At 46.2% G+C, this 24,387-nt stretch overlaps 1 protein-coding gene across 2 annotated transcripts in view; it reads left to right on the forward strand.

The window, feature by feature from the left end:
- astn2 (astrotactin 2) overlaps nt 1–24,387 on the forward strand; it is a 253,967-nt gene that overhangs the window by 147,041 nt on the left and 82,539 nt on the right. For both annotated transcript variants that reach the window (XM_076043609.1, XM_076043608.1), the window contains exons 8-11: nt 8,756–8,840; nt 9,501–9,575; nt 12,709–12,846; nt 20,073–20,223. In XM_076043609.1, coding sequence (XP_075899724.1) covers nt 8,756–8,840; nt 9,501–9,575; nt 12,709–12,846; nt 20,073–20,223 — 449 coding nt within the window. The remainder of the gene's footprint in view (nt 1–8,755; nt 8,841–9,500; nt 9,576–12,708; nt 12,847–20,072; nt 20,224–24,387) is intronic.

Below are 24,387 nucleotides of genomic sequence, written 5' to 3' on the forward strand. Positions count from 1 at the left end.
TCCTGACCTCCATGTTCCCTGGAGGACTCCGTATAAAATCAAACATCCTACAATGTCAAAACGTGGAAGAAGAAAGAAATGCACAGTGCACAGTTATCCATCTTGTGGAATTCAAAGTAGCATATTTATTTTTGCTGCTTTCTAGTTTTTTTTCCACAATGCCCTTTTCAATTCTCCAAAAAGACGCAAGGTGTGCTTTATGAGTTTATTTATGCATTTATTTATTTATTCACTCCAAGCTGACTCTGCCGGCCTTGTAAACAACATTGCAGGCGTGCAAGCAAAAACCCCTCTGCGTTCACTGGGCAAATAATCACGGCCCGCGCGGCGGCATGTAAACAATCAGTTGCTGTGGCTTCGCAGCCTGTTTGTGCTGACATTAAGAGTGAGGCGGCGGAAGTGGTGCGCGGCCCACCGCAATATTTATCTTTCCTCGCCGTCGCTGGAAGTCCCCAGCGCGTTTGTGGCGCCGACTCGATAAAGTCTAAGCTCATTAGCATGGATTACATCCCTTAATATATGAGGAATTTATGTCACCCCCGGTCAAGGGCACGTCGAGAGCTGATGCATTATGTATTGGGGGGGATGGGTGAGGGTGGAGGGCGGAGTCTGCGGCTCTACCCAGGGACCGCCGTCTCTGCACGTGCAGGTTGCGGAGGCGGTGTTGCCCTGCTTGTGCCGCCGCCGACTCCTAATGCTCGCCGACTGCATCCGTCGGCGGCCATTTATGCAGCGCTGGATCAGCGGCGGGTTTCGCGGCTTCAGCGCTGCACTGGTGGAACCAGGGGGAGGAGCAGCGGCCAGACGAGAGAGAGCAGGTGCTGAGCAGAACAGAGAACGGAAGGGAGCTCGCGCACAGGGAGACAGGCTGGATGTAAATGGTTACTGAACTGCACTTATATAGCTTTTTCCAGCACCTTCGCGGGACCCCAAAGCGCTTTACAATGGCCTCTCATTCAGCCAATCACACACCAATGGGTGGCTGCTGCCACGCAAGGCGCTGCCTAGCCCCATTGGGAGCAATTTAGGGTTAAGTGTCTCGCCCGAGTACACAACGGCAGACTAGGATGGAGCGGGATTTCAACCGCCAACCTTTCAGTCATTGGACATCCCGCTCTACCTCCTGAGCCACAGTCGGATGTGTTATTCCAAAGAAACAGCAAGACAGCAAAAAAAAAGAAAGAAATAGCATTAAAAAAAAATACTATTGGTCACTGCAGGTACTGCAGCCAAAAAACGATGTGGTCCGAGACGCATTTTTCAATGCGAAAAAAAAATAAATCTCAGCAAAACTTGAGAAGTCTCCTCCGAACCAAAATCCTGGTTCTTAATAAATTTTTCTATTTTATATTTTTAAGTCTAGGACTTTTAATCTTTCAAAAAAAAAAAAATCATAAAAGCCAGAAAATCCCCAGAAAAGACTGAATTCCCACTGTGACATCAGCCCTTGTCTCAACTCTTTCCAATTAGATGACGCGTCCTGATTCATAAGTTGAGTTACATAGGCATGATGGGGAGTGACAGTACTGACACTACTGCGCATGCTCTGTGAATACGTAACCAAGAAGCCAAAAACTTGTTGCTGAGCAGCTGAGCTTGACCTTTTATTCCTGCTTCTCTCCTTCCCCTCGTCTCCTCTTCCTTCCTGTCCTTCACAGAGCAACATTACTCAGGCAGTAATTTCCCTGAAGTGTGTTGAATCTTCTCTGGGCCTCCACATACATCCAACAAGACAACACACACACACACACACACACACACTCATAGTATATATATATATATATATATATATATATATATATATATACATATATATATATATGTTTATATTTAAGTGCTCTTCAAGAGAGCTTCCAGTTTCATTGCCATTGTTCCTCCATCCTGTGACGTCTCCTCATTGGCGTTTTTATAACAAAACACACCCACATGTTTCCCTTCTGGGGGCCGCTGGAGAGAGCGGGCGCAGAGGCGGCCTTCAATTGTGTAACGTGAAAAAAAGGCTAAATCCGATGAAAAGCGCAGTCGTCTCGACCTCAGTGCTCCTCTGGTGTTGCCGTTCGACTCTTTCAGTCGGCCACCGCCTCTGCCACCGCCGCTGCCGCAATACAAATGTCGAGTTTCTCTACCATCTGAAAAATGACCGGAATACTGACAAAGATGTGAGAGCTATTGTCCGCGCAGGTGCCTGAAGTAGTGAGTTATTCCTGGCTGCAGGCATTTTTTTTTTTTTTTTTCCTTTCTCTTGGAGCAATTGTACAAGTACATGCTTATAAATCAGCAACGTGCAGTCTGACTAAGAACAGCAGAAGCAGGAGCGGCTTTTGTCAAACTTTACAGAACTCGCCTGTGAGTTAGAGGTGTGAGGTGAGGAACTGCTGCTGCTGAGCTTCAAAGACAGAATAGACAAAGTAGACAGCAGAAGCTATCAAACAAAAAAAAAAAAAAGAAATAGGTCAATTTATCCGGTCGGCAAATCAAGTATTTCTTTTTGCGAATGATACTGAAAGAAGTTGAATATGTTGTGTGTGGGTTTGTCTTGTGCATGGATGGATGGATGGATGGATGGATGGATGGATGAGTGACTTAGCTGGTTATATCACGCACCGCATTAGGCCTCCCTATCCCATATAGCAGCAGGCTGCACCTCCTTTATTTAAACCTTGTTGATGTTCAGAACCTACTACCTCCTACACAACGTTCTCCATAGCTCCTCCCCTTCCTGTTAAAGCAAAGCCGCCGTGTTTTGTTTTGTTTTTTTTCCACACGTGGCCTTGCTTTATGTCCCCATAAAGGCTTTAAACTGGCACGCAGCAGTATCAGAAAATGTTTGCACTCCATTCAGCTGTTGTGTCAGGAGACCTTGAGCGCAGAGGCATGAGGCTTGTCAACATACAATGTTGCTTCTCGCTTTTTCCGCGAACTCTGAGAGTGGACGCGGTGCCTCTTGTTACGCGGCTCACAAGTCCGTGCTTTCCTGGAGTGTTGTACTCTGTGTGCTGCTGGTTCTTCAATGTTCATACAGTGCAGACTGGAAACTCATCTTTTCATGGCACATGATCTCGACGAGACGTCACGTCGGGGACGTGTGGATGCTAACTTTAGCTCAGATGCTAATACCATCACTCACCTCTTTTTGAGCATATAAATACTGCACTCCCACCACATTTACATGTACTCCTCTCACACACATAATGTACACACACACACTTTCTTAATCAACATATATTCAACACTGTTACCTTTCTGACTTACAGCTGCTGTTAAATATAGATGCATTCATCCTCCTGTTTTTGTTTTTGTTTTTTTTGTTTTTTTTTTCTGCATGACAAATTAGGGAGTGTGATAAAACGGGGTTAACTGTCGGGGAAAGGCAGCGGAAAAGCCTTAATTACAAAATGCATTTGTGGTCTAGCGCCGCTGTTTAACCTAGAAAGAATTATGCACACAAGCAGTCTTGAGATGTTAATCGCTATCATTAAAGGGCTATGTACAATCAAAGGTGATTACACTGTAATTAGGCCAACGACAGGTTCTGCAATCCCCCACAATACCTCACGGGAGGTAGAGCGCCAAGGGGGCGCTGTGCTCTGCGGGGAAACGTATAGAAAAAAAAAAAATCCCCCATGCCGACACTCTTCCAACAGTAGCGGCAATTTTTTTTTTCACGTTTTTTTTCCCCGCAGGAGCCTGTAGCTCCTTGAAAAGTTCTCCTCTAATAAAGCAAGCCGCACTGAGAAGTACAGTCATTACCGCTGCGCCCTGCTGCGTGGCTGTTTTCCCACTTTTTCAAACAGACCTCGGAGAGCCGCGAGAGGGGAAGTGCATCACGGCCAATCACGCCGCTCAGGTATGGAATGTTCCTTTGCGGCTCGTGTTCTTTCCGAGGAGATGGCGACGCGGCGGCACAAAACCAACAGCGCCGTTCGCTGTTGTTGAGCCCGTCTCGTCCATACAGCTTAGCCCGGCTCCTCCTGTACACTGGTTGAAAAAACAAAACAAACCAAACAAACAGACCACAACACTGTGTGTGCAGGGCACGTCTGCAGAAACAAGAAACAGTGCAAACAAACAAAAAAATGCCTCCTCCCCCCGAAAAAGGGGGTTGGACTGCGACTTTGTTTGGCACTTTGCCTTATTTCCATGGAGTCTTTCAGAACAAAAGCATGATTAACTATTACAATTTACCTCATTTGCTTCATGATAACCTACTGTATTATTGCCATGGCAACAACAGCCACGCTAGTGTTAGAAAAGCGCCAGTTGCTGTGGGGCGTTTAGCGTCAATCACCCTCTTTAGGCTCTGATCGTCTCCATCCAACGCAGTTCCTCCTCTTCTGTGAGAAATAAAGCTGCAGGAGGTTCAGGTTTTCTCCTCCAAGCCCGCTTGCACTGTATCTGAACCAAGTCTTTGGAGAGAGAGAGAAGGGAGGAGGAGGAGGGCGATTCGCCTCAGAGCTGTTCAAAGGTTAGTTAATCCATCAGACTTTGTAATCAGCCAGCCGTGTATCTCCCAGTTAATTGCTTGAACCCCCTCGTCCTAAATTAATTTGCATAAAGATTGATCTGCAATTTGCTGATTATTTGCACGTTGCGTCTCGGACCGGAGGAGTAGAGAGGACTGCGGGCGCCGCGTCCCCACGGAGCTCTTAGGCCTCCGCAGTTTAAACTCCCCGACGCTACCGAGTGAATCTCTGCGTGCTGTGATTAGCAGCTGGCTGACTTCCCGCACATCCATCCGGGAAAAACTCCCACCGGAGGCGTTTACCGTCGATCCGACAATGACGTGGCCAACGATGGGCCGTTTTATTTATTTGCTTACTTATTTTTCTAAACATTTTCTGTTGTGTGTTTCGCAGATAGGCCGCCATGGTCTTCTTGATAAATATGTGAGGCCTTCCATCTGGTGCCAGTCAAGTTGTTATCAGTCGGGACTCGCTGTTGTGATTACACGTCCGTGAGACGATCGACACTCATCGGGACGCCGCATCTTTGAAAGTTGCAACGGCAGAATGTAGAATTCCTTTTTTTTTCGAATCGCAACATCTCCAAGGAGCCAATAACAGACGATCGACACCACAACAGAATAGATAAAACCAGTGATGATCAAAGCCAAAGGTAAAAACTTCCACTTGGCTGATTTTCCAATTTCGTAACTTCTCCTCTGAAGCCAAAAAAAAAAGGCAAAGATCACAAACGCTCTTTAAAGTGAGGCACTGACGGAAGAAGAAATAACATCTTGTCTATAAGAATGCTAATCAGCTTTTTTCTGTTGTGGCAATTTTTTGGGGGCTGAAGCCAGTGCAGCCACGCCTGCAGTTTGGGAACGCCGGTCATTAGAAAAACACCTGTTAATCAGCTCGACAGGTTTCTCTTCCTCTCCCAGGACCAACGAATGAACGGAGCCACTTGCAGTTCCTCCTCCTGAACTTTAACCACCAGGACTGCTGTCGTCCTGTCAGCCTCCTGTCAGCCTCCCGTCACCTGCCCTAGTTCATGCAGCCACTTGCTGCTCGCCAGGAATAGAAAAGAAAAGGAAAGGAGGGATGGGGTGGAGGGTGGTGTGGCAGACGAAAAGAAAACAGTTTAGCCTTGATTGCGGCTCCCCTCCACTCCCACCGTCCTCATGTATAGAAAGCAAATGGGATAAATCAGGCGGACGGGCGGCCGCGCTATTGACGTCCCGAGCGCCCGCATGGAAATTGTCTGGCGAATCACTTTGAAAAATGTCAGTCCAGCCCACCGGCTGATGAAACGTTGAGCGAAAAGCGCTTGACGAGAGAGGGAGGAAGAGGAGGAGGGGGTAAGAAAATAAAAGAAGAAGAAGAAGAAGCAAGTGGCTATTTTCTTTTTTCCGTCTTGTCTCCCCTGCTTGTAATTGGAAACATTAGCATGTGACCCGACTGCACATGTGAAAGACAGATTTTTTTAAATGAAAATCTAGCCCCTGCAGCATCAGCATCAGCAGCAGCAGCAGCGGTGGTCAGGAGCACCTGAGTCGATGTGATCAGGCTGAAGCAGCAGGTGACGAGAAGCAGCGGGTTTAGCAACACACTGCATGTCTGTTGTTATTCCTGCATCGGCATCTTCGCTCTTTTCCACAACAGGGGAAACAGAGCATTTCTATTTATTTGTTTTATTCTATTTTATTTTTTGTCTGTTCAAGTTTTTGCACTCCAAGTCATGAATGGTGATGAACACTGCGTTGTTTTTTTTTCTTTTTTTCTTCCTTGTGGGAGGATGGCAGTTCCATGGCACAACAGATGGAATGTCTTTTAAATCCCCGCGTAGTTCTCTCACGCATCCATCTGGTAAAGAGCAGGTAGAATGTACTTGTAGAGGGAGGGAACAAAAGACTGTTTGTGTGTTTGGGTGAAGGTTTTGTCTGTGAAGGTCAAATGTTCATGGTGAAAACATTTTCCAAGAAAAGAAGCAGTGCTACTTTTTTTTTTTCTTTTTTTCTTTTTCTTTTTTAGCATCAGCGCTAATCTCTTGGAACAGTCTCTGGTACCTCCTGCTTCTCTTAGCAATGGAGGGAAGCTAATTGGCTGTTGCTTTGCGCTGAGAAAAAAAAAAAAAAAAAAACACTGCTTGCAGGATTTTTGGCAAGACGGACGAGCGGGAATGTGAGCCGGGTCGCGAGGTCAAGGTGAGGCTAGTAGTGTGATCGACTCACTGGCCTCCCCCGTCTTTGGCTGTTATTTATCAATGGTTTGAAATAACAACTATTTTCCTGCCAGCTCACTTCTTTTAGAATAAAAAAAAAAGAGTGAAAGCACTTGTTGCTAATGTGGAGTCGGGCCGAGTCCTCGGGGTGCATCGCTGATTCCTGGGGCTCTAAACTCAGCCGCTGAATTATTAACCACCAGGTGATAAAATGTGAATGATGTTGCCAGGTTGCCTCTTTTTTTTTTCTTTCTTTCTTTCTTCTTCCTCTTTTCCAGCGGTTTACCCCGACGCGCAGGTCAATAGAAGACAGGCGCTGGCTTGTCTTTGGGGCTGCGGTGCTAATAGAAGAGCTGGCAAGGTTCACTGACCTCAGACTTCACGAATGCAGCCAACCACTCTGAAAGGCATTGTGGAATAAATATTTTATCAGTCGGCCTCCATCTGTATGAAAGTGCTGAAAGTGAGACTGATGTAAGAGCGGTAAACAAACCCAACCTTATTTAATTACTTTTGGAGTGTGTTGTATTTTATTTATTTTTTATTTTTGTGTCAGTGAACCCTCAGCGTTTTTAACACTCATTTGTTGTGCCAGGGAGGGGGAAAAAAAATAATTAAAATACATTTATTATTATTATTTTATTTTTCTCCCTTCAGAAACATTTTTCTTCCTGTTTATAATTCTGCGGTAGACCTGCTGCCATCACTAAAAGGGTTGATCTGTTTTAAAAAGTTTGCCCTTTTTTGTTTTTACTTTCTTTAAACGTGGAACGGTTTGCGGAGTTTTTTTTTTCCCTCTCAAATCTGCGAGGAATAAATAATTCTCTTGGTTTTTCTCTGGTTGCTGGCACCACTGCTCGCACCGACACACGGCTGATTGGCCGCCCGCTGGGCCGGAAGAAAGCTGCTTCTGGTGTCTGGATGTCTCTCTTCCCTCGGCGGTGCAAAACAAGGTCCAGCCGAGCGAGCGGCTGATCTCACCATCAATACGGTTGGACAGGAAGCAGACGGGAATTGTGTTGGTTTTTATGACGTTTGCCATTATTATTTCATTGTCTTTTACTTATTTATCGAAGTTGTCCGTGCGCCTGGACTTGCGGGAATACCAGTGTGAGAACAAAAGAAAGATGTTTTTTTTGTTTGTTTGTTTGTTTGTTCCAAAAGATGTTTTGGATTCAAGCGGCGCCTGTAGTAAATCTGCTGTTTTCCTTTACGTGGGAAGGAATGTGTTGAAAAGGTCTCGTCTGATTCACCGATCTTTCATTTTCACCCGCAGTGGCATCGGAGCAGCCTGGCTTGTCTTGTACAGTGTCAAAAAGGAAATTACATGACAGCAAAAATATTTTTTATTATAGTTATTTTGATATCTAAATGGGAAATTAACTGTTTGAACCAATTCAACACATTTTCTTTTGTTTTTTTGACTTAAGGAGACAAAAGTGAACCTCATTTAAAAATATATATATTTTAGCCTCGATTTAGATCTCCAGAAAACAGTGCATTTAGCCCTCTGTTTACAGCCCAGCACCAGTTCAGTTCCCTCCTTTACCTGAACGTTTGTCAAACCTTCTATTTGGAAAGTTCAGGTGGGAACAATGACATAGTGGTCTCAGAGGGCGGAGCCAACACTGGCCTGGTGGGTGTGGCCGCTGACCTAACCTGCGAAAGGCATTGCCGCCCTCTGTGACATCACCAATGTCTGTTTTGCAGAGCTGAATAAGTCAAGGGTGGACTTTCCTCATCGCTGGCGAGTTCGCTGATGGAATCGAGCCACAAATTATGCAAAGTGAACTTTGTATAATATGGGACCTTCGCAGTCAACAAGCCAACAACATGACTTTTTTTTTCTCCTCAGTGCATAAGTGAACTTTTCTACAATCACTCAGTTTTAAGTGCCACTCTTACTGTACTCCATTTTTTATTTTTTTATTTATTTTTTTATCAGAGGAGGAAATCAGCTGGAAAATGAGTCAGCGGCCGGGCAACTGCTTATTAGATATATTCCTAATAAATAATCAGGCCGGGGTCGGCACTGGGCTAATGTATTCAGCTGAGGGTGGAAAATGATGGCGTCCTCTCCTCTCTGCTGCAGGAGAATGCAGCTGCCACGAGGGTTACACCCCCGATCCCGTCCACGCACACCTCTGCATTCGCAGCGACTGGGCTCGGAACGAAGGGTAAGGGCCGTCTGCTGCAGCCACCCCGGAAAAAAAATAATGATGATAATAATGACCCCGCAGCTGGTTTCCTGCCCAGCCGCATTAGGACGAGGTATCAACTGCACAGGAACTAAAAGGGGAATCGTTTGCGGTGATGTATTATTAATTCCGAGGGAAAGTTTCAAGTTTTTTTTTTTTTTTATCCTGCAAAAGCAAGATAAATGACAGAAAGAAGAAAAAAAAATATGCAGGATTTTAAAATGGGGCAGAGATATAAAAATAAAACTATGCAAACGTCCCGGCTAGGTTGTTCAACGCAATTTGGAGAGCGACTCAAAAACACAAAATTGAGTTTCAGAGTTGTGATTGAGGATATTGCAGCATGTCACTAAGCAATACAGGACTGGAGAGCAAAAGTTAGAAAACAATGTGTAAGTATTTACCTGTATTTCATTTTGCATTTACGTAAAAGGGAAACTTGACATTTAAGAGCACCACACTTTTTCCCCTTCAGGGACTTCATCTAATGTCTCCTCAATGTCAGATCCCTTCTGAATATCTAGGGCAGGCCTTTGAATAAAGACAACACCACATTATTCAACACAATTAAATAACTTGGAAATCAGACTGGTTGCACTCGTGCCACTGATGTCTCTCCTCTCTGCTGGTTCCCCTCAGTCCCTGGCCGTACGCCAACCTGGAGAAAGGCTACGACCTGGTGACGGGAGAGCAGGCCCCCGAGAGGATCTTCAGGTGAGTCCTCCCTTCTCTCCCAGCACCTTCATCCATCCATCCATCCATCCGTCCGTCCGTCTGTCTGTGTCTGGGACAAACAGTCATTTTTCCTGGCGTGTGCGGCGGAGCATGCGGCCGCCGCAGCGGAGAGACGCAGCTTGTGTTGCAGGTCCGCCGTCGTTCTGTCGGTTTGGTTTCACCATCTCGTATCTGACAAGGAAACGTCTTTTGACAGTACTTCCATGAAAGCGCAACGACTTAAAGGACCAATACAACATTGCTGTGCTGGGCGAGGACTGTGCACGGGCAGGAAATGCATCCAAGTTTCTCTTTAGGAAAAAGGGAAAAAAATGACCACTAGTTGAAAGAGCGAGATTGGACACGAGAGAACGGTACTGACCAGCCGCCAGAGTCAGAGCTACCTTTGTTCTCAACAAGGTGAGAATGAAGAAACGCTCCCTCAGAGATTCTGATTGGCCGCGACTCGACAGCATCACTCAGCATCAGTGTTTGGTCCCCTGTCGTGGTCTTGTTTGGTTCCCCCAAAGGCAGGTGGGAACTAAATGGAACCAGCTGTTTAATTAAATATGTGCAATCTGCACTGTTTCACGTATTCATATCGTGTCTGATCATGATGAATAATCAACGATTGTGTCATCTAAATGATGTGAAGCGGCCAATGATGGGTCAGTTATTGCTCTTCCACAGCGTTTTTTTTTCATTATGCAAAACATCCGACCCTACTTATTCCGCCGGAGGTTGCAGGGCACCGCAGCTCATTCCCGCCTTCATCTGCCAACGGCCCTCAGGGCTTTCTGCTCTCGGTTGCCAGTTCATCTCGGGACTCATATATATCATATATATATATATATATATTAGCGAGCACAGAAAGCGGTTTAACTGCCGTAAAACACAGATTTGTTTTTCCGCCGTGTCGGTTTTTTTTGTGATAATTTTTGCCTCTAGCTTCTCGGTTACACACAAAAACCTTGGAAGTTTCCACAACGTGTGCTTCCTCTTCAACCCCTTTTTTGTTTTAAATTAATTAGATAAACACGCACACACACACATACACGCTGGCCCAAACAGAACGCAGAGTGGCTGAGGGTGGGGGGAGTCGCCCTTCTCGAGAGCTGCTACGTGGTGACGAGGACGACTTTCACAGACGAGGAAGTTTACGGGACGTCGGTGGTTTTAAAAGCTTGGACCGCCTGAACCAGCGGCGCGAATCCAAAGGTCAAGAAGCACGATTGCTTGGTTTATGTGCATGCGGCTGTTCTGCTTTTCACCCTGCTGTTTAAAGTGACAGTTCACCCAAGAAGTTTTTTTTTTTTTTTTTTTTTTCAAACCATGTGACCATTCTGGAGTTTAACAGATGGAAATCTTTCGCCCAACAGACGACTACAGCATCCAACACTTAAAGAACGGAAGATAAAATATCTTCCTGCTGCTCCAAGCATCTGGAAGATGTGGCAAAGAGAAGCATTAGCTTCACGCCTTTGCTTGATGTCCACTGCAGCCACTGAGACGCCGAGCAGTCGGCGAGAACTCCACACGATACAACCCACTCATGTTAAAATCCTCTAAACATTCGCTCACGTGCGGTTGCCTTTGAAATTGCCCTGGACGAGCAGCTGCCTGTCTCTCTGAGGCATCCTTTACTCTCTCTCTCTCTCTCTCTCTCTCTCTCTCTCTCTCTCTCTCTCACACTCTCTCTCTCGTGTGCACACACACGGCTGCAGTCCTTCGGTGGCTGTTGCACCGGTAATGTTGCAGTTTTGAATGAACTTCGACTACCGTGTCTCTGGGGGGCAGTGCACTTGCAGTGTGGGGATGTGACACGTTTCCATTCTGTCTTTTTCATCAATGGCCTGGCGTTGGCGTCCGCTGGGTTGAATCCTCCAAAATAACATAATACAGAGTTAAAAATAAATAAATAAATAAAATGGAGAACTATTGCGTGGACTAGAAAATACCACCAGCTGAGATAGCAGTGAGCGCTGAATGGATGAACTAGTAATTATGGGTGAACTGTCCCTTTAAGCCATTTTTATTACTCCAATTTCTATGCAGCCGTGTGCACATTCAGATGATTCTCCATTTAGACGTCTGCAGGCTGGTTGGCCCTCTTTTTGTCTTGTTCCTCTGCAGAAGTGAAACAGCTGTTTGGTTGCAGGGATGTTTTCTTTTTCTTTTCTTTTTTTTCAATCTTCCAATGGTTGCCATGAAAGGACAGAAAAAAACATTTATTTATTTTTTTGCAGAATGCTTCCAAATCTAATATTATCCATCCACACTGCTCATTTTGAATAAGTCATTTCAGAAATAGCAAAACATACTGTTTGCACAAACTGGAGTTTATTAGTATGAATTGATTGATTCTGCAGGTTGAAAAACACAGTAACTTTATTTTCTGTCCAGTTCAAAGGGCCACCGACAGCCTCATACTGCCGTGTGCGGTTGCCCTTTAAAACATCCACCCATCCTTTTGCACTGCCACACCGTCCTGAATGATCTCCACCACACGTCCCGCGTCCACCAGAGCGGCAGTTGATCGGATAAAAATGGAGATGTCTCTTTTTTTATTGGTAATGGAGAAATGAGGAAACTGGAGTCTAATTCTGTTTCCAGCTGGGCAATATCTGCGCCACATGCCAGGAGCAATTAGACGACTCGCCTCACTAGACTCTCGCCTCCGCGAGAGCACGGTCGTATTCTGGAGGAGCAGAACAGACACACCTTCTGGGGGGAAAGAAAAGGAAAAAAAAAAAAGTTCATTTAATGCTACGTTTTCCCAAAATTGCTAAAAGAAAAAAAAAAAGTGTTTGCAAGGATTGTCTTTCTGATTGCTGAATTTTCAAATTAAGATAGACTGCAAACTGTTTCTTTTAATCCCGGCTGGCAAACACGACGTCGGTATGATTTCACGGTGGATGTCTTTGTTTGAATCACCGTCAGTGTCGAGATAATCAAGATGACTTGGAATGAACTCGGGCTTCGTTTTTGCTTTTTATTCCTCTTCAGCCATCAGGCTCTAGCAGCCCTGCTTTTGACACATATCCAATTTTTAAATTCTAATTACAATGCATTGTGTGCGTGTGTGCCTGCTCGATAAGGAACTGTTCCGACTGTCATGCTCGTGCCCTCTCAGGTCCTTCTACAGTCTGGGTCAGGGCTTGTGGCTGCCGGTGAGCAAGAGCTTCGTGGTGCCGCCGGTGGAGCTGTCAATCAACCCCATCGCCAGCTGCAAGACGGACGTGCTGGTGACCGAAGATCCGGGGGAGGTCAGGTCAGTCACACCCTTGACTCTCTCACTTGACCGCCGTGCAGTGCACGCACAAGCGATTTGTGGTTTTGTCTGGAATTTGTTTTTTTTTTTTTTAAGCAAATTTTCTGCATCCTCGGAGAAAAGACTGTAGCTCGTTAACCTTCAGTCTGAAGTGATTTTGGATGGGGTTTTTTTTCTCCTGGTGTCTTTTGGCACATTAGTGCAAACCAGAAGTAGAAGTGCAACACACTTGGCTCGCTTTAAATGTGCTGTAAGTTTCATCCAATCACTGTCCAGGCTCTATTAAATGGAATCAGGTGCCTTTTGCAGATGAGCGTGTCTTGTGTCCATCTGCATTTTGCCAGCTGCAGTCGAGTCGTTACCACCGTCTCCCTTTCATTGGGACGGACGAGCCGCGATAAAAGGGCCGTTCCGCCGGCCGCTCGTCGCAGCCCGAGCCGTTTATTCCTCCGTGATAATGGCAGCTGCCAAACAAACGCACCCTAATTGAAAGCAACACTTTAGCGTCGCTCTGCGCTGGCGGCTGGCCCAGACAATGCAGGCGTCAGCCCGCGCAGACGGGCTCACAATAACCGGCGACAGTCGGCGAGGAAATTGGCGAAATGAAAAAAAAAAAAAAGAGCAAAACAAAAAACCTCATTCCTATTTGCCGTGTTTTCGCTCTTTATTTCTCCTGCGGTGCCAGCGAGCTGAGCTGCCGCCATCACCATCAGCTCAGCACAGTTCTTCCTTTGTGGAATGAAAGTCTTTTATGAATAAGAGCGCGTGTGCGTGTGTGCGTGTGCGTGTGTGTGTGTCGTGTCGTGTGCGTGTGCGTGTGTATTAACAAGTAGATTTTCTTTTTTTTTTCACTTTGCAAAACAAAGTTTTCCAGCTTCCAAAACCCAGCGATGACGTGGATGGCTGAGAATCTTTTGAGAAAAAAAAAAAAACACAGAAGAAAATTTCAAAAGCGCAATTCTTTTCTAGAATATGATCTACAGTATATGTTCAGTTTGAATTTATAACAAATACACACTGCCGTCCTGTCAGGCGACTCTCTCTGCTGCGCTGTCGCTTGCCGCACGGACGGCTCCCCCGCGGGTCAATAGCGGCGACGCGGGCCGAATATGCAACAACGTCCTGTGCCCCCCCCCCCCCCCCGAATAGGCGACTTTATAATCGTACACTTCAGCGAAGCCCTTCTGAAGTGTCTAATTACTCCGGGAGATCATGAGCTGGGCTGGCAACGTCGTTAGAATCGATTCAGCTTATTAGACTTCAGGGACGAAAAAAAAAAAATACATTCATTAAAAAAAATAAATGATGTGCAGGAAGTCGCACAGTCACGACACCTACAGTAGGGGGCCCTGCCCTCCGACCCTCCCCCGCCCGCTGGAATTGGCGGCATGAAGTCTGATTTACAGGATAAAAGAGGAAAAGTGTGCGCTTGTTGCAAAGTTGTTATTCACTATTGAGAATCACTGTTCTATCCATTGTTGAATTTAGTGGGGTTGATTCTTAGCTGTTTTTTTGCATTGAAGGGAACTGAGGTCATCTATCTATGTGTCTATCTGTCTGCCTGTCTATACATACATGTACTAAATGGTTATAACTGCAAGGTGGGTGAAAATCCAAGATTTGCTTCTGCTAATGTGAATGGAAATGTTGCATCCAACAAGAAAATAATACTAATACTAATATTAATACTACTACTGATAATAATAATAATAATAATAATAATAATAATAATAATAATAATGATAATGATAATAAACACATGGTAAGATTTATGCACACCTCTGCATTGGTTGGTGGGGACACAAATCAATGCTTGATGTTTGGTTATGGATATCTTGGAGGAACATGTTGCTTCTTTCTGTTTTTAATGAATAATGCAAAGGGCTCATTATCTGAAGCGTTTTTGCGGAACAAAGTCCCTGCAGGACGGTGACGCAGCTTCTGCTTGATGCACCCCCACTCCCCCCCAAAAAAAAACAGTTTAAGCAGGCATTGATGTAGTTACTGTGGCCGCAGCCGCGGCGTTTAAAACTCAATCACCGCCGTTTAACTCGCTCGCTCGCTCGGCTCGGATCGGCTCGGCTGACAAAGCCAGAGGGATTTTTTTTTCTCTCTTTTTTTTCAAAAAGAAATAACAAGTGGCAGTCAAGGTAGGCACATAAAGCCTTGCACTTGATGCGCTTATAATGAGCCGTGTGTAGGCAGCGGTGAGGCTTTTACACACCTGCACGCTGGGAATATGTACTGTATATGTTTATTAGGCGCTTTGCAGGAGCACTGTTGAAAGAAAAGGCGCTTCTGCTTTTTCTCCTCAGAATCCCTCGAGATGGACAAACACATACACACACGCACATGCGCACCAAACATCAGTCTTATTTGTCGCCATGCATATGGTTTTGAAAAAAAAAAAAAAATGACCTGACTCCAGGGATGGATCCAAGGCAACTATTTCCAAAAGTGAAAAAGGGAAAACATTTTATTTTGCTTCTTTCGATATTTCTGCAGCTTGAAGAGATACTTTAGTGGCTGGCCATCCATTTCCTGCCACCTCGGCTGAGCAGAGCGCAGTGGAACCTTGAGCGTGTTCTCCACAACCTTGTTGCCGCCGCCGCTCAAGAACCTTTGTTCTGAGTTCTCAAGTTTTCAAGTCTAAAAACAGAAAAAAATAATGAGGATATCCAGCGACCTCTGTTAGCTTTCAGCGGCGTTTGTCACTGTTTGTTTAATTTGTTGTGTTTGTTGTGGCTTCCACTTCCCCGTCGCCACCTGAGGGTCGTCTACATTTGAACGGCGGCCTGCAAAAAAAATCTAATGCGAGAGCGAGCAGAGAAAAATGTAAAATAAATCCTGCACCTGAATCCATTTTCTGTTTACTCCAAACCGCATTAAAGCTGAATCACGCCCCTTTGCACTAAAACAACTGCATTGATTTTGTGCGCCTTTCGCCCGGGCGTCCACCTGCCTGCCACCTGCCTGCCACCTGCCGCCAGGCACCCACTACATCTCCGAGCTTCAGCGATTCCGCTGCACCGAAGCAAAATGAACTCCGGCCTAATGACGACGCTGCTTCATGAAAGTCAGCATATTTGTGCGAGGCGGAACGACGGCATTAATCAAGGGGGAGGGCGAGAGCTTGGGGGGGGGGGGGGGGGTCGTCTCGGTAATCGGAGGCGGAGCCGCGGTCTAACTTTGGGCCTTGCGGCGCCCCCGCTCATTCATCACAGAGGTAAAGGGAGGCAGCGGTGGAGGAGACTAATAACAAGTACATTAGTGCGTGTTTGGATGCAGCCGGTGCTTCTGGGTCAGCGGAACAGATGCACGGCGTCAGAGGAGCCGGTCGCAATTAGCTAATGATTTTTGGGGGAGGGAGGGGCGGAGGACAGTCGGGGGGGGGGGGCTGTCTCTGGGTGCAGCCGCACTGCACAATGCTGTTTTGCCGTTTCCGCTCTACCGTAGAGCTGTAATTAAAACCTGACACAAATAATCCTGCACTCCCTCAGTGGGTTTTGTTTTTTTATTGTGTGTTTTCTTCTTTTTCTTCTCCTCCTACTTTTTCCCTCCTCCTGGACTGTCTTGCAACAGGCGTGGCGGGATGGATTGTTTTCTCTCCCGCCTCTGAGACATCCTTCTCCGTGTTCGGTAGGGGAGCCGCTTCCAATGCGCCTCACGGCTCTGGCGACCTGTTTTTTTTTCTCCTCTCTCTCCCCATCCTGTCTCACCTTCCACACCCCCTGCTTTCCTCCGAATTAAGGAGTCATTTGTCAGCGCTTTGAGTGCCTGCCAGGGGGAGGCGATGCACAATTCGCAATTTGCTGTCTGTCTAATTCGGAAAAATTGACTCGTCGGTTCAGGGGGTGGGCAGGGGGGGTGCGGGTGAGAGATTGGTGGTTGGCGAGGTGTAGTCGAGCGGTCAAAAATGTTCTTTGTGGCTCTGCTGGATAAAGGAGGAAATGTCGGCTGCAGAGGCAGAACTTTTGCAATCACAAAGAACGAACCGCTGTTAGCTGATGGAAACAAGAGCCGAAGGAGCCCTGCAGGTTCTGCTGAGCTACAACATGTGCTGGAAAGACGTCCCACACTGAATCATCCGGAACACCACTCCAGTCCAAATGTCTTTTTGAATCATCTTGCCATCCGATGTGGAAGCAGTTTTAGGAGGAGGAGGGGTTAAACCCCTGACACCCTGTTTTTAATTTTCACAAGACGCTAAAATACTGAAGCCTTCCACTTAATGAGCTCCGGGCCAATCAGGCCGTCCGCAATCATCGGCCGCCGTTCAGTTATGTACAGGCTGGATGTCCCGGAGTCGAAGCGTGGAGGGTATTTTTAAACTACACTGCAGATCTGCTGTCCGTAATGAAAAAGCTTGACCTTTTCAAGTCCATTAACATGCATTTCCGCCTCATCGACAACAAAACAAGTGAAGCCCACAGGCCCGCTTCTCTCCGTGCTGCTGGATCTCTTATGCAGGTTTTTTTTTTGCCCCAGTAATGGTGGTAGGCATATTTGCTGCTGGGCACTGCGGCTCACCAGTCAGTGACACGCTAACGTCCCTCGTGTCCGCTGGGAGGACATCCAGCTGTGCAGCAGCCCGTCAGTGTGTGTCAGCCTCCTCCACCACCAGCAGCAGCAGCAGCAGCAGCAGCAGCAGCAGCAGCAGCATGGTAGAAGCAGAGAGCGGAGGAAGACTTGCATCCCGGCTGCCTAATGTTTTTTTTGCTGCAGGAGTGTTTTCAAGGGCAGAGGTGGCTTCGCTGGAGCAGGTTGGTTCGTCTCTCCTCCTGCCCAAGGCCACCGACGCCACCGCACTGATCTCCACCTTCTGACTTGCAAATTCGTGGGAGGCGAAACACGACAACAGCTATTTTGCTCAGGGGCCAGGACATAAAGTGGTTGGTTGTTTTTTGTTTTTTTTGACATTCCTGACTCCACCGGCGCTCAGTTTCCCCGTGTCGGCCGTGGAGCCGGGACAGGAGGGATGTGACCGTTTGGCCTCGGCCGGCACTCAGTCCTCTGCCGTCTCTGTGTTTGTTAAGGCGGGGCTGAAGCCTTGAGACAGTCCGGTTGTAGTTGATGGGTCACCTGCAGTTCACGAAGGAGGAGTTGGAGTCTGGAGTGCTCAGCAAACTTTTTGGAGGAGGGTGTGAGACAAGAACAAGAACAGCTTTAGCCTTGAAGTCACTTTCAGCAGCAGCACTTTCAGTACGACCATGTATGGAGCTTCCAGCGGGCACCAGCCGTCATAATCGCATGAGCATTACTCGGCCTCAGCTTCTGCCGCAAACAATGACAAGAAGACAGTTGGGTTTTTTTTATTTTTATTATTATTATTTCACAACTTTGCAGCCAACAGCCTGCTAAACCATCAAGTGGTGCTCATGGAGGAAACAACCTCCATAAAAGGGGACTGATAAACAGACATGATCTTTTAATGAAAGAAATAATCCACCTGTCAACAGTTTATCTTTACATTGTTGAAGCATGAAGTGCTTCCAAGTGTTTCACCTCTTCAACCAATCACAAGGTCGGGAAAATCTTTGAACTTTTTGTGCCTCAGAAACTTGGCACTTTAATAATCACTTTGAAAGTTTTTTTTTCATTTATTATTATTTTAGGGACATTTTCATTAAGTTGGCCGAAAGATCAATTTGTTTATTATTGATTTGGTGTCTGTTTTTTTTTCTTTTTTTTCTTTTTTTTCCTCGGCGCTCCAGACTCCCTTCGGCTCAGCAGGTCAGCCGCCTCCCCCGTCAATAAAAATCTTTCCCTCTGTCTGAAGAGTCGAGGCGCCGTCGCAGTAGCGCATTGTTGTCCGCTAGTGGCGCGCACCGATTTTATGTCTTTGCACAAACAAAATAAAAAATAATGCCCCGGACGTCTCCTCTGCTCCGCTCACTGCTGACGGGGGGGGGGGGGGGGGGCACTGGCAACGGCCGAGCGAAAGCGAAGAAAGAAAAAGTGCAACGATAATCATTGGCTCCACAGGCCCAGCCCACTGCCCATGCTAATCTCACTGAGTTCTGAAGTTGAAGAACATCTCAATCCGACTCTACTAAACTCCTACTGCAAACTACAAACTATGACTACTACAACCCCAGAAATCGTCGGCACGCGTTGGTTAGCAAAGGAAAATGGAACAATCTGTGTATAATTCAGTGTCCAATTTCTGTGCAGACAATAATTTGATGCTGCAAATTAATGGCTGCTCTTGACTTTCACATCAATGCAAAAGAGCAATCCCTCAAATTGAAAATAATAATACTAAATAATAGCAAATAAAAAAGGTGATACCTAATTTCAAGTCATTGCAACCAGCTCGTCAAACCAGTGCGACCAGTTGGGAAACATGAGGTGCACTGCAGTCTTCTGCAGCCCTCTTTCAACTCGTTGGTGCATATTATCGGTGCGTCTTATCCACGGTCTTAGTTAAATGTTAATGTTCTGGCAGGTGGTGTTTAGAGGCAACCGGACGTCAAAACTCCAGCAGTTCTCGGTGTCAGAAAATTAGTACTGGAATAAATCACGATGCATATATTTTGTGTTATATTTCTGCATTTTCATAATAAAATAGTTTGTGTGTGTGTGAGAGAGAAACTCATCTTCTCCTCATTCGTTTGGTTCAATGTTTGTATTTTACTCCCAGTCAGTGATAAAAACTAAACAACGGGGAATAGGATGGAGAAAGGAAATAAATAAATATATTAACTTCAACATCACAGTTTTATTGTTGGTAGTAATGAGCCTGTTTCTGTCTGCATTCATTCTCCAAATTTATGTTCCTCTCCTCTCCTATTATCTTAAATATTATGATGGTCTCTACCAGCGAGACAAACTGGCTCGCAGTGCGAAACTGAGAATTAGTCCGAGGGATTGTTACTTCTGCCTCTGCAGAACCAAAGCCCGCCCCCATGCCGGATACACGGCTGCTATTGGATAGCTTGGATAGCTTGAAGCTAAACCAGGTCCCTTTGAATGAAACGTGAACATTGCAAACATCCGAAGTGGCAAAAATAGAGCCATTTAATTAACACAATTGTGTTGCATTATGTAAAGACATGAATAGCATCATAGCTGAGCAGACCGAGTGTTTCCAGGAGGGACAGAATTATGGTCTGCAGTGTTTTATTTATTTTGCTGAGTCCTTATTTGAGCTCCAAACTGGCCGAAAAACAAATGTGCGTCTCGCTTCTTCTTCATGTGAGTTGTTCTCTCCTTCTCCGCCGCAGGGAAGAAGCCATGATGTCCACCTACTTTGAGACGGTGGAGGACCTGCTGGCGTCTTTCGGGCCCGTGCGCGACTGCTCCAAAGAGAACGGCGGCTGCAAGAAGAACTTTAAATGCGTGTCTGACAGACAGCTGGACTCCTCCGGCTGCATGGTAGGAGGGAGCCGCTAAGGATCAAAGTTTACCACCGCTCTGTTATGTCCGCACTCCAGTGTTGTGTTTCTGCTGTTTATGTTCTTGTTTGGAGGGAGGGGGGGGGGGGGGGGGGGGGAGAATCTGAAAGGCACAATCACGCAATCATGTAACGACTGGAAATGGTGGGTGAGCGGTGAAAGGAGTCTTTTTGAAAGGAGCCCCGCTAGTTCCGCCCATCTGTGCTGTCAAGCGGAGCTGAGGTTGAGCTGCACCTAACAAGCTATCAGGGCTCAGTGGGAGTCGACAGGCGGATCCGGCGGGGCGGGGCAGAGTGGAAACGAGTTGAGCGGGAAGTGACAACGGCGGAACTTTTGTGTAAATGAGAGGCACGAGGAGCGCTGAAGTGATGAATGCTGTAGGCCTTAACAATTCCTCATTTACATAATCACCACCGCAAAGCTTCTGTTTTATTTTCAGGAAATACATTTTTATCTAGTTATTACTTTTTTGTGTGGCATTCACACCTGCAGCTCCTGTGTTCTTTGCTGTTTCCCAGCGCTAGCTAACTCGCTCTTAGCTAAGGTGGACAAGTTATTATTATATTTTTCATTTTTTCAGGTTGACAACTTGCAATGATACCTCACATGTCCATTTCTAATGTATAGTTTTTTTAAATAATCCACCTGAAAAACTGAAAAATACTGTGATGTCAATGGCAAAGTTGTCAACTTTGGAGTCCCCAAAAGGCCAAAAATGATTTCCCATGAAATATGTCAACTAATTTACAATGATACTTCACGTCCATTTCTGTTGTATAATTTTGGCAAAAAAATCCACCTCAACATAGACATTATGATTCGCTGAATGTTGAAATGTGCTGGGATAAGCACAGCCATCTAGCGGTCAAATGGCGGAATTTTTTTTAAGGTGGAATCGAAACCTAAGAAGCACCGCTGAAGCCCCTCATTATCTAGCAATTGAAAAGTTTGGCCAGTTTAACAGTGTGAGGTTGTGAAGGGGTATTCTTTCCCAAAGTCTGGTGCGTCAATCAGGTAGAATGTTCCAGGTTGGGAGGTACTTTGATCTTCATCTGACATCATGATATCAGCACATGATTGGCGAGACAAAGATCCAAAGCCCGCCCACAACGGGCGACATTCATAAAGGAGAAGACGTCGTCTCCACGACATTACCGTCCCTCAGCTGTGTCGTCTTAAAAATCAAACAGCCGACTCTCCGAGGTTTCCCTCTTGGCATATTTACAAGGCGCCGGTAACTTCTGGTGCCAGGCTCTTGACAGCACTGGGCGGGCCAGCGTTGTAAAGCAATTAAATTGATGAGCCATTTCAATTGCTGGAGAACGGCTCGGCGAGCCATTAAGAGCTTTGACGAGGCCATAAATCCACTGGTCTTTTGTTGTTTTCTTTGTCCACCAAAGACAAACATTCACAAGAAAATTGTCTCTTTTTTCTTTGTATTTTCTTTTGTCATTTATCTTTCATTATCTCCCATCAAAGAAAAGCCAATGATTCTCGGACTCCAATAAAAGTTCTCTATAACCTTCTTTTATCAGAGCTTGAAGAGAAGACGGTTCTCAGCACTCAGTATTCTGAAAGGGAACAAAAAAGGCCTCAGTTATACTGAAACGGTGGGGCTGAATGGCTGACAGAACAGACTTGTCATGGGGGGAATAAAATGGAGGGAGAATTATAAAACACTTAGTTCCGACCGAGCGTTCTGATTGGACGGTATTCGACAAGCGGTTGATGGCCTAACTGTGTCACATTACCATCAAAAGGCAACGCGAAAGCAGAGAGAAACTGTGGCAGCTGCAGGTCATCATAGTGTTATACAGCTTAATAGTTGGCAACTGGACTTGGTCCAAGCACGGAGAACCACCCGAGAACTCCAGAACCAGGTTTAGTTTCCTGCTACCGAACTCTCCAAACTCTTGTGTGATAATTCATAATTACAAAACAGTATTACAGCAACTTTTCTTTGTGATTTTCCACTGAACTAAACTACCAAAAGTTTCCCAAAAGTTTTCTGTTGGTAACATCTGAAATTTTTTCTGAAGGTTTTTCTTCAGCATTTAGAAATCAGAGAAATATATGTTCATATATATTTTGCACAATTTGCTTCCCTGCCTCCCTCGGGGGTCTCGGCTTTGTTGCAACTCTCTAAATGACTAATTAGACCTCCATTCCATTATTTTTTCCAACGCATAACAATGTACGACAACAGCTTTGAAACGTAACGGTTTGTCGGAATCATCCGTAAGTGTCTTTTCGGAGCCGTTGCCAAGCTTTCGTTGGGCCGCCTGCAGAGAGGCGGAAGCCGACCGGCGCGGCGGGCAGGCGGCCCATCGAGCCGGAGCCAGAGGTGAGAGGCAGCGGAGAGCGAGTGGCGGGCAGCGTGTATAAAATGTGAATGAATGCGTGTGCTAATAAGCCTCTGTTGTGTTACGCAGTGTCAGGACCCCTGGACACGGAGCATATTTTATTGACAGTTTCCAACGTGCGTCCTGCGAGGAATGAATTTACACATGAAATCGAGCTGAGACGAGTGAACAGAAGTCAATGTTCTGTCGTGTCAGCTGCTGTTTTCCCCCTTTAGAACTCACCGGGAGTGTGTGGGGGGGGGACTCCTATTCAACACGTGGGTGAAACATTCCTGGAAAAATGATTTCTGCTCAGATGATCAACAGGCAGATGGGCGGCGAGAGTGACAAAGTCATCCGGTCTGCAGAGATTAATTCAGGGAGTCAGCGGCGCCGCCCCTCTGGTGTTATTTCCCTTTTAAAGCTCTTTCTGCCCTGTGTGTGTGTGTGTGTGTGTGATTTTTTTTTTTTTTTTTTTTATTTATTTTTTTTTTAAACCAGCCTTGTCAGGGTGGCTGCCAGCGCTGTGCGCTGACACGTCGCACACACGGCGCTTTAAGTCCATTATCAGATGAGTCCCTCAAGGCCGCGCGGCGCTCTTCAGGCTGGTGAAATGCATTTTGCAAAGTATTAAATTACAGACGGAGACGGCGAGGGACATTTCTAAAGACGTGACTCCGTTGTTGGGTCCCCCCCCCCCACCCACTTCCATTATTATGATCTCCGAGCCGCAGCGGATGACGGCTAGTTTTGTTCTATGCTGTGCCGCTGCTGTCGCTCGTCACGTGCAGTCCACGTGACCGACCTCTGAATGTTTGAATGTTCGTTAACGGTGTCTCACAAAGCCTCCTGGTGGTGAAGCCGGAGTTACGGTGATGGCCTCTGTGACATCACAAAGGAAAGTTTTTCGGCACATCTGGACCATTGTTGAAGTATGTCCACATCTCGGAGCTTCGGTGCCTCGGGGCTTTTTTTTTGTTGTTGATGGAAACGAGATGCTGGTTCAAAACCTGAACCTCCAATCATCAGGATGCTTCAGTGGACAAAGGAGACCCTTCATAGCTTTTTATTAAGTGCATGGAACCGAAATCTGCTTCCATCACAAGTGTTATTTTCTTTCTTTTATTTATTTATTTTTTTATTATTTTTTTATTGCAACTCTTGACGGTCGCCCAAAAGGGATGCTTGAAAAACATTTTAGTGGGAGGATTATTAAAATTACAAGAGTATTTCATCCAGAGGCTCCTTCACTGTTTATTTTATTATTTCGTTTTTTTTATTCTTTTGTTTTGTGTCCTGTGTTGCCAGAACTTGCTGCTAAAATTACACAAGGACGTCTTAGTTCAAATGAATTCCAACCCGACTGCAACGTCCTCCAGTGGCTGAAAAAAAAAAAAAAAAAACGTCCGATTCTGATGCATTCTGGGAGCTCACCTGAGACGGCCACCCTGTAAAGCCGCGGCCGTCCTGTTTCCTGTCTGTTGGGTGGAGTGTTTGAGCACGATGGCGGTCAGCAAACGGCGACATGTTGACGCGCCCAGACGCGGTATCCGTCTCAATAACGGCGGCTCGGAGAAGGTTGGGCAGATGGCGGGATTTCAGCGGCAGATCTCTCATCCACCGTCGGCGTCCCTGCTGGGGTTTGTGTACCTCTCTCCCACTTCCAAACCCGACAATCCGAAAAGTTGAATTCTTTAGCCCCGTCAAACTTGGCCGCCTCTTGTCGGGGAGGGGGGGCACGTCGTCGCCTCTCAATTTAAAGGAGCCCAACGTTTTTTAGCCAGCGTTTATTGGAATGCGCG

This window comes from Nelusetta ayraudi, unplaced genomic scaffold, assembly GCF_046127955.1.
Source record: "Nelusetta ayraudi isolate G7.1 ecotype Tasmania unplaced genomic scaffold, CSIRO-AGI_Nayr_v1 ptg000076l, whole genome shotgun sequence".
Classification (NCBI taxonomy): Eukaryota; Metazoa; Chordata; class Actinopteri; order Tetraodontiformes; family Monacanthidae; genus Nelusetta; species Nelusetta ayraudi.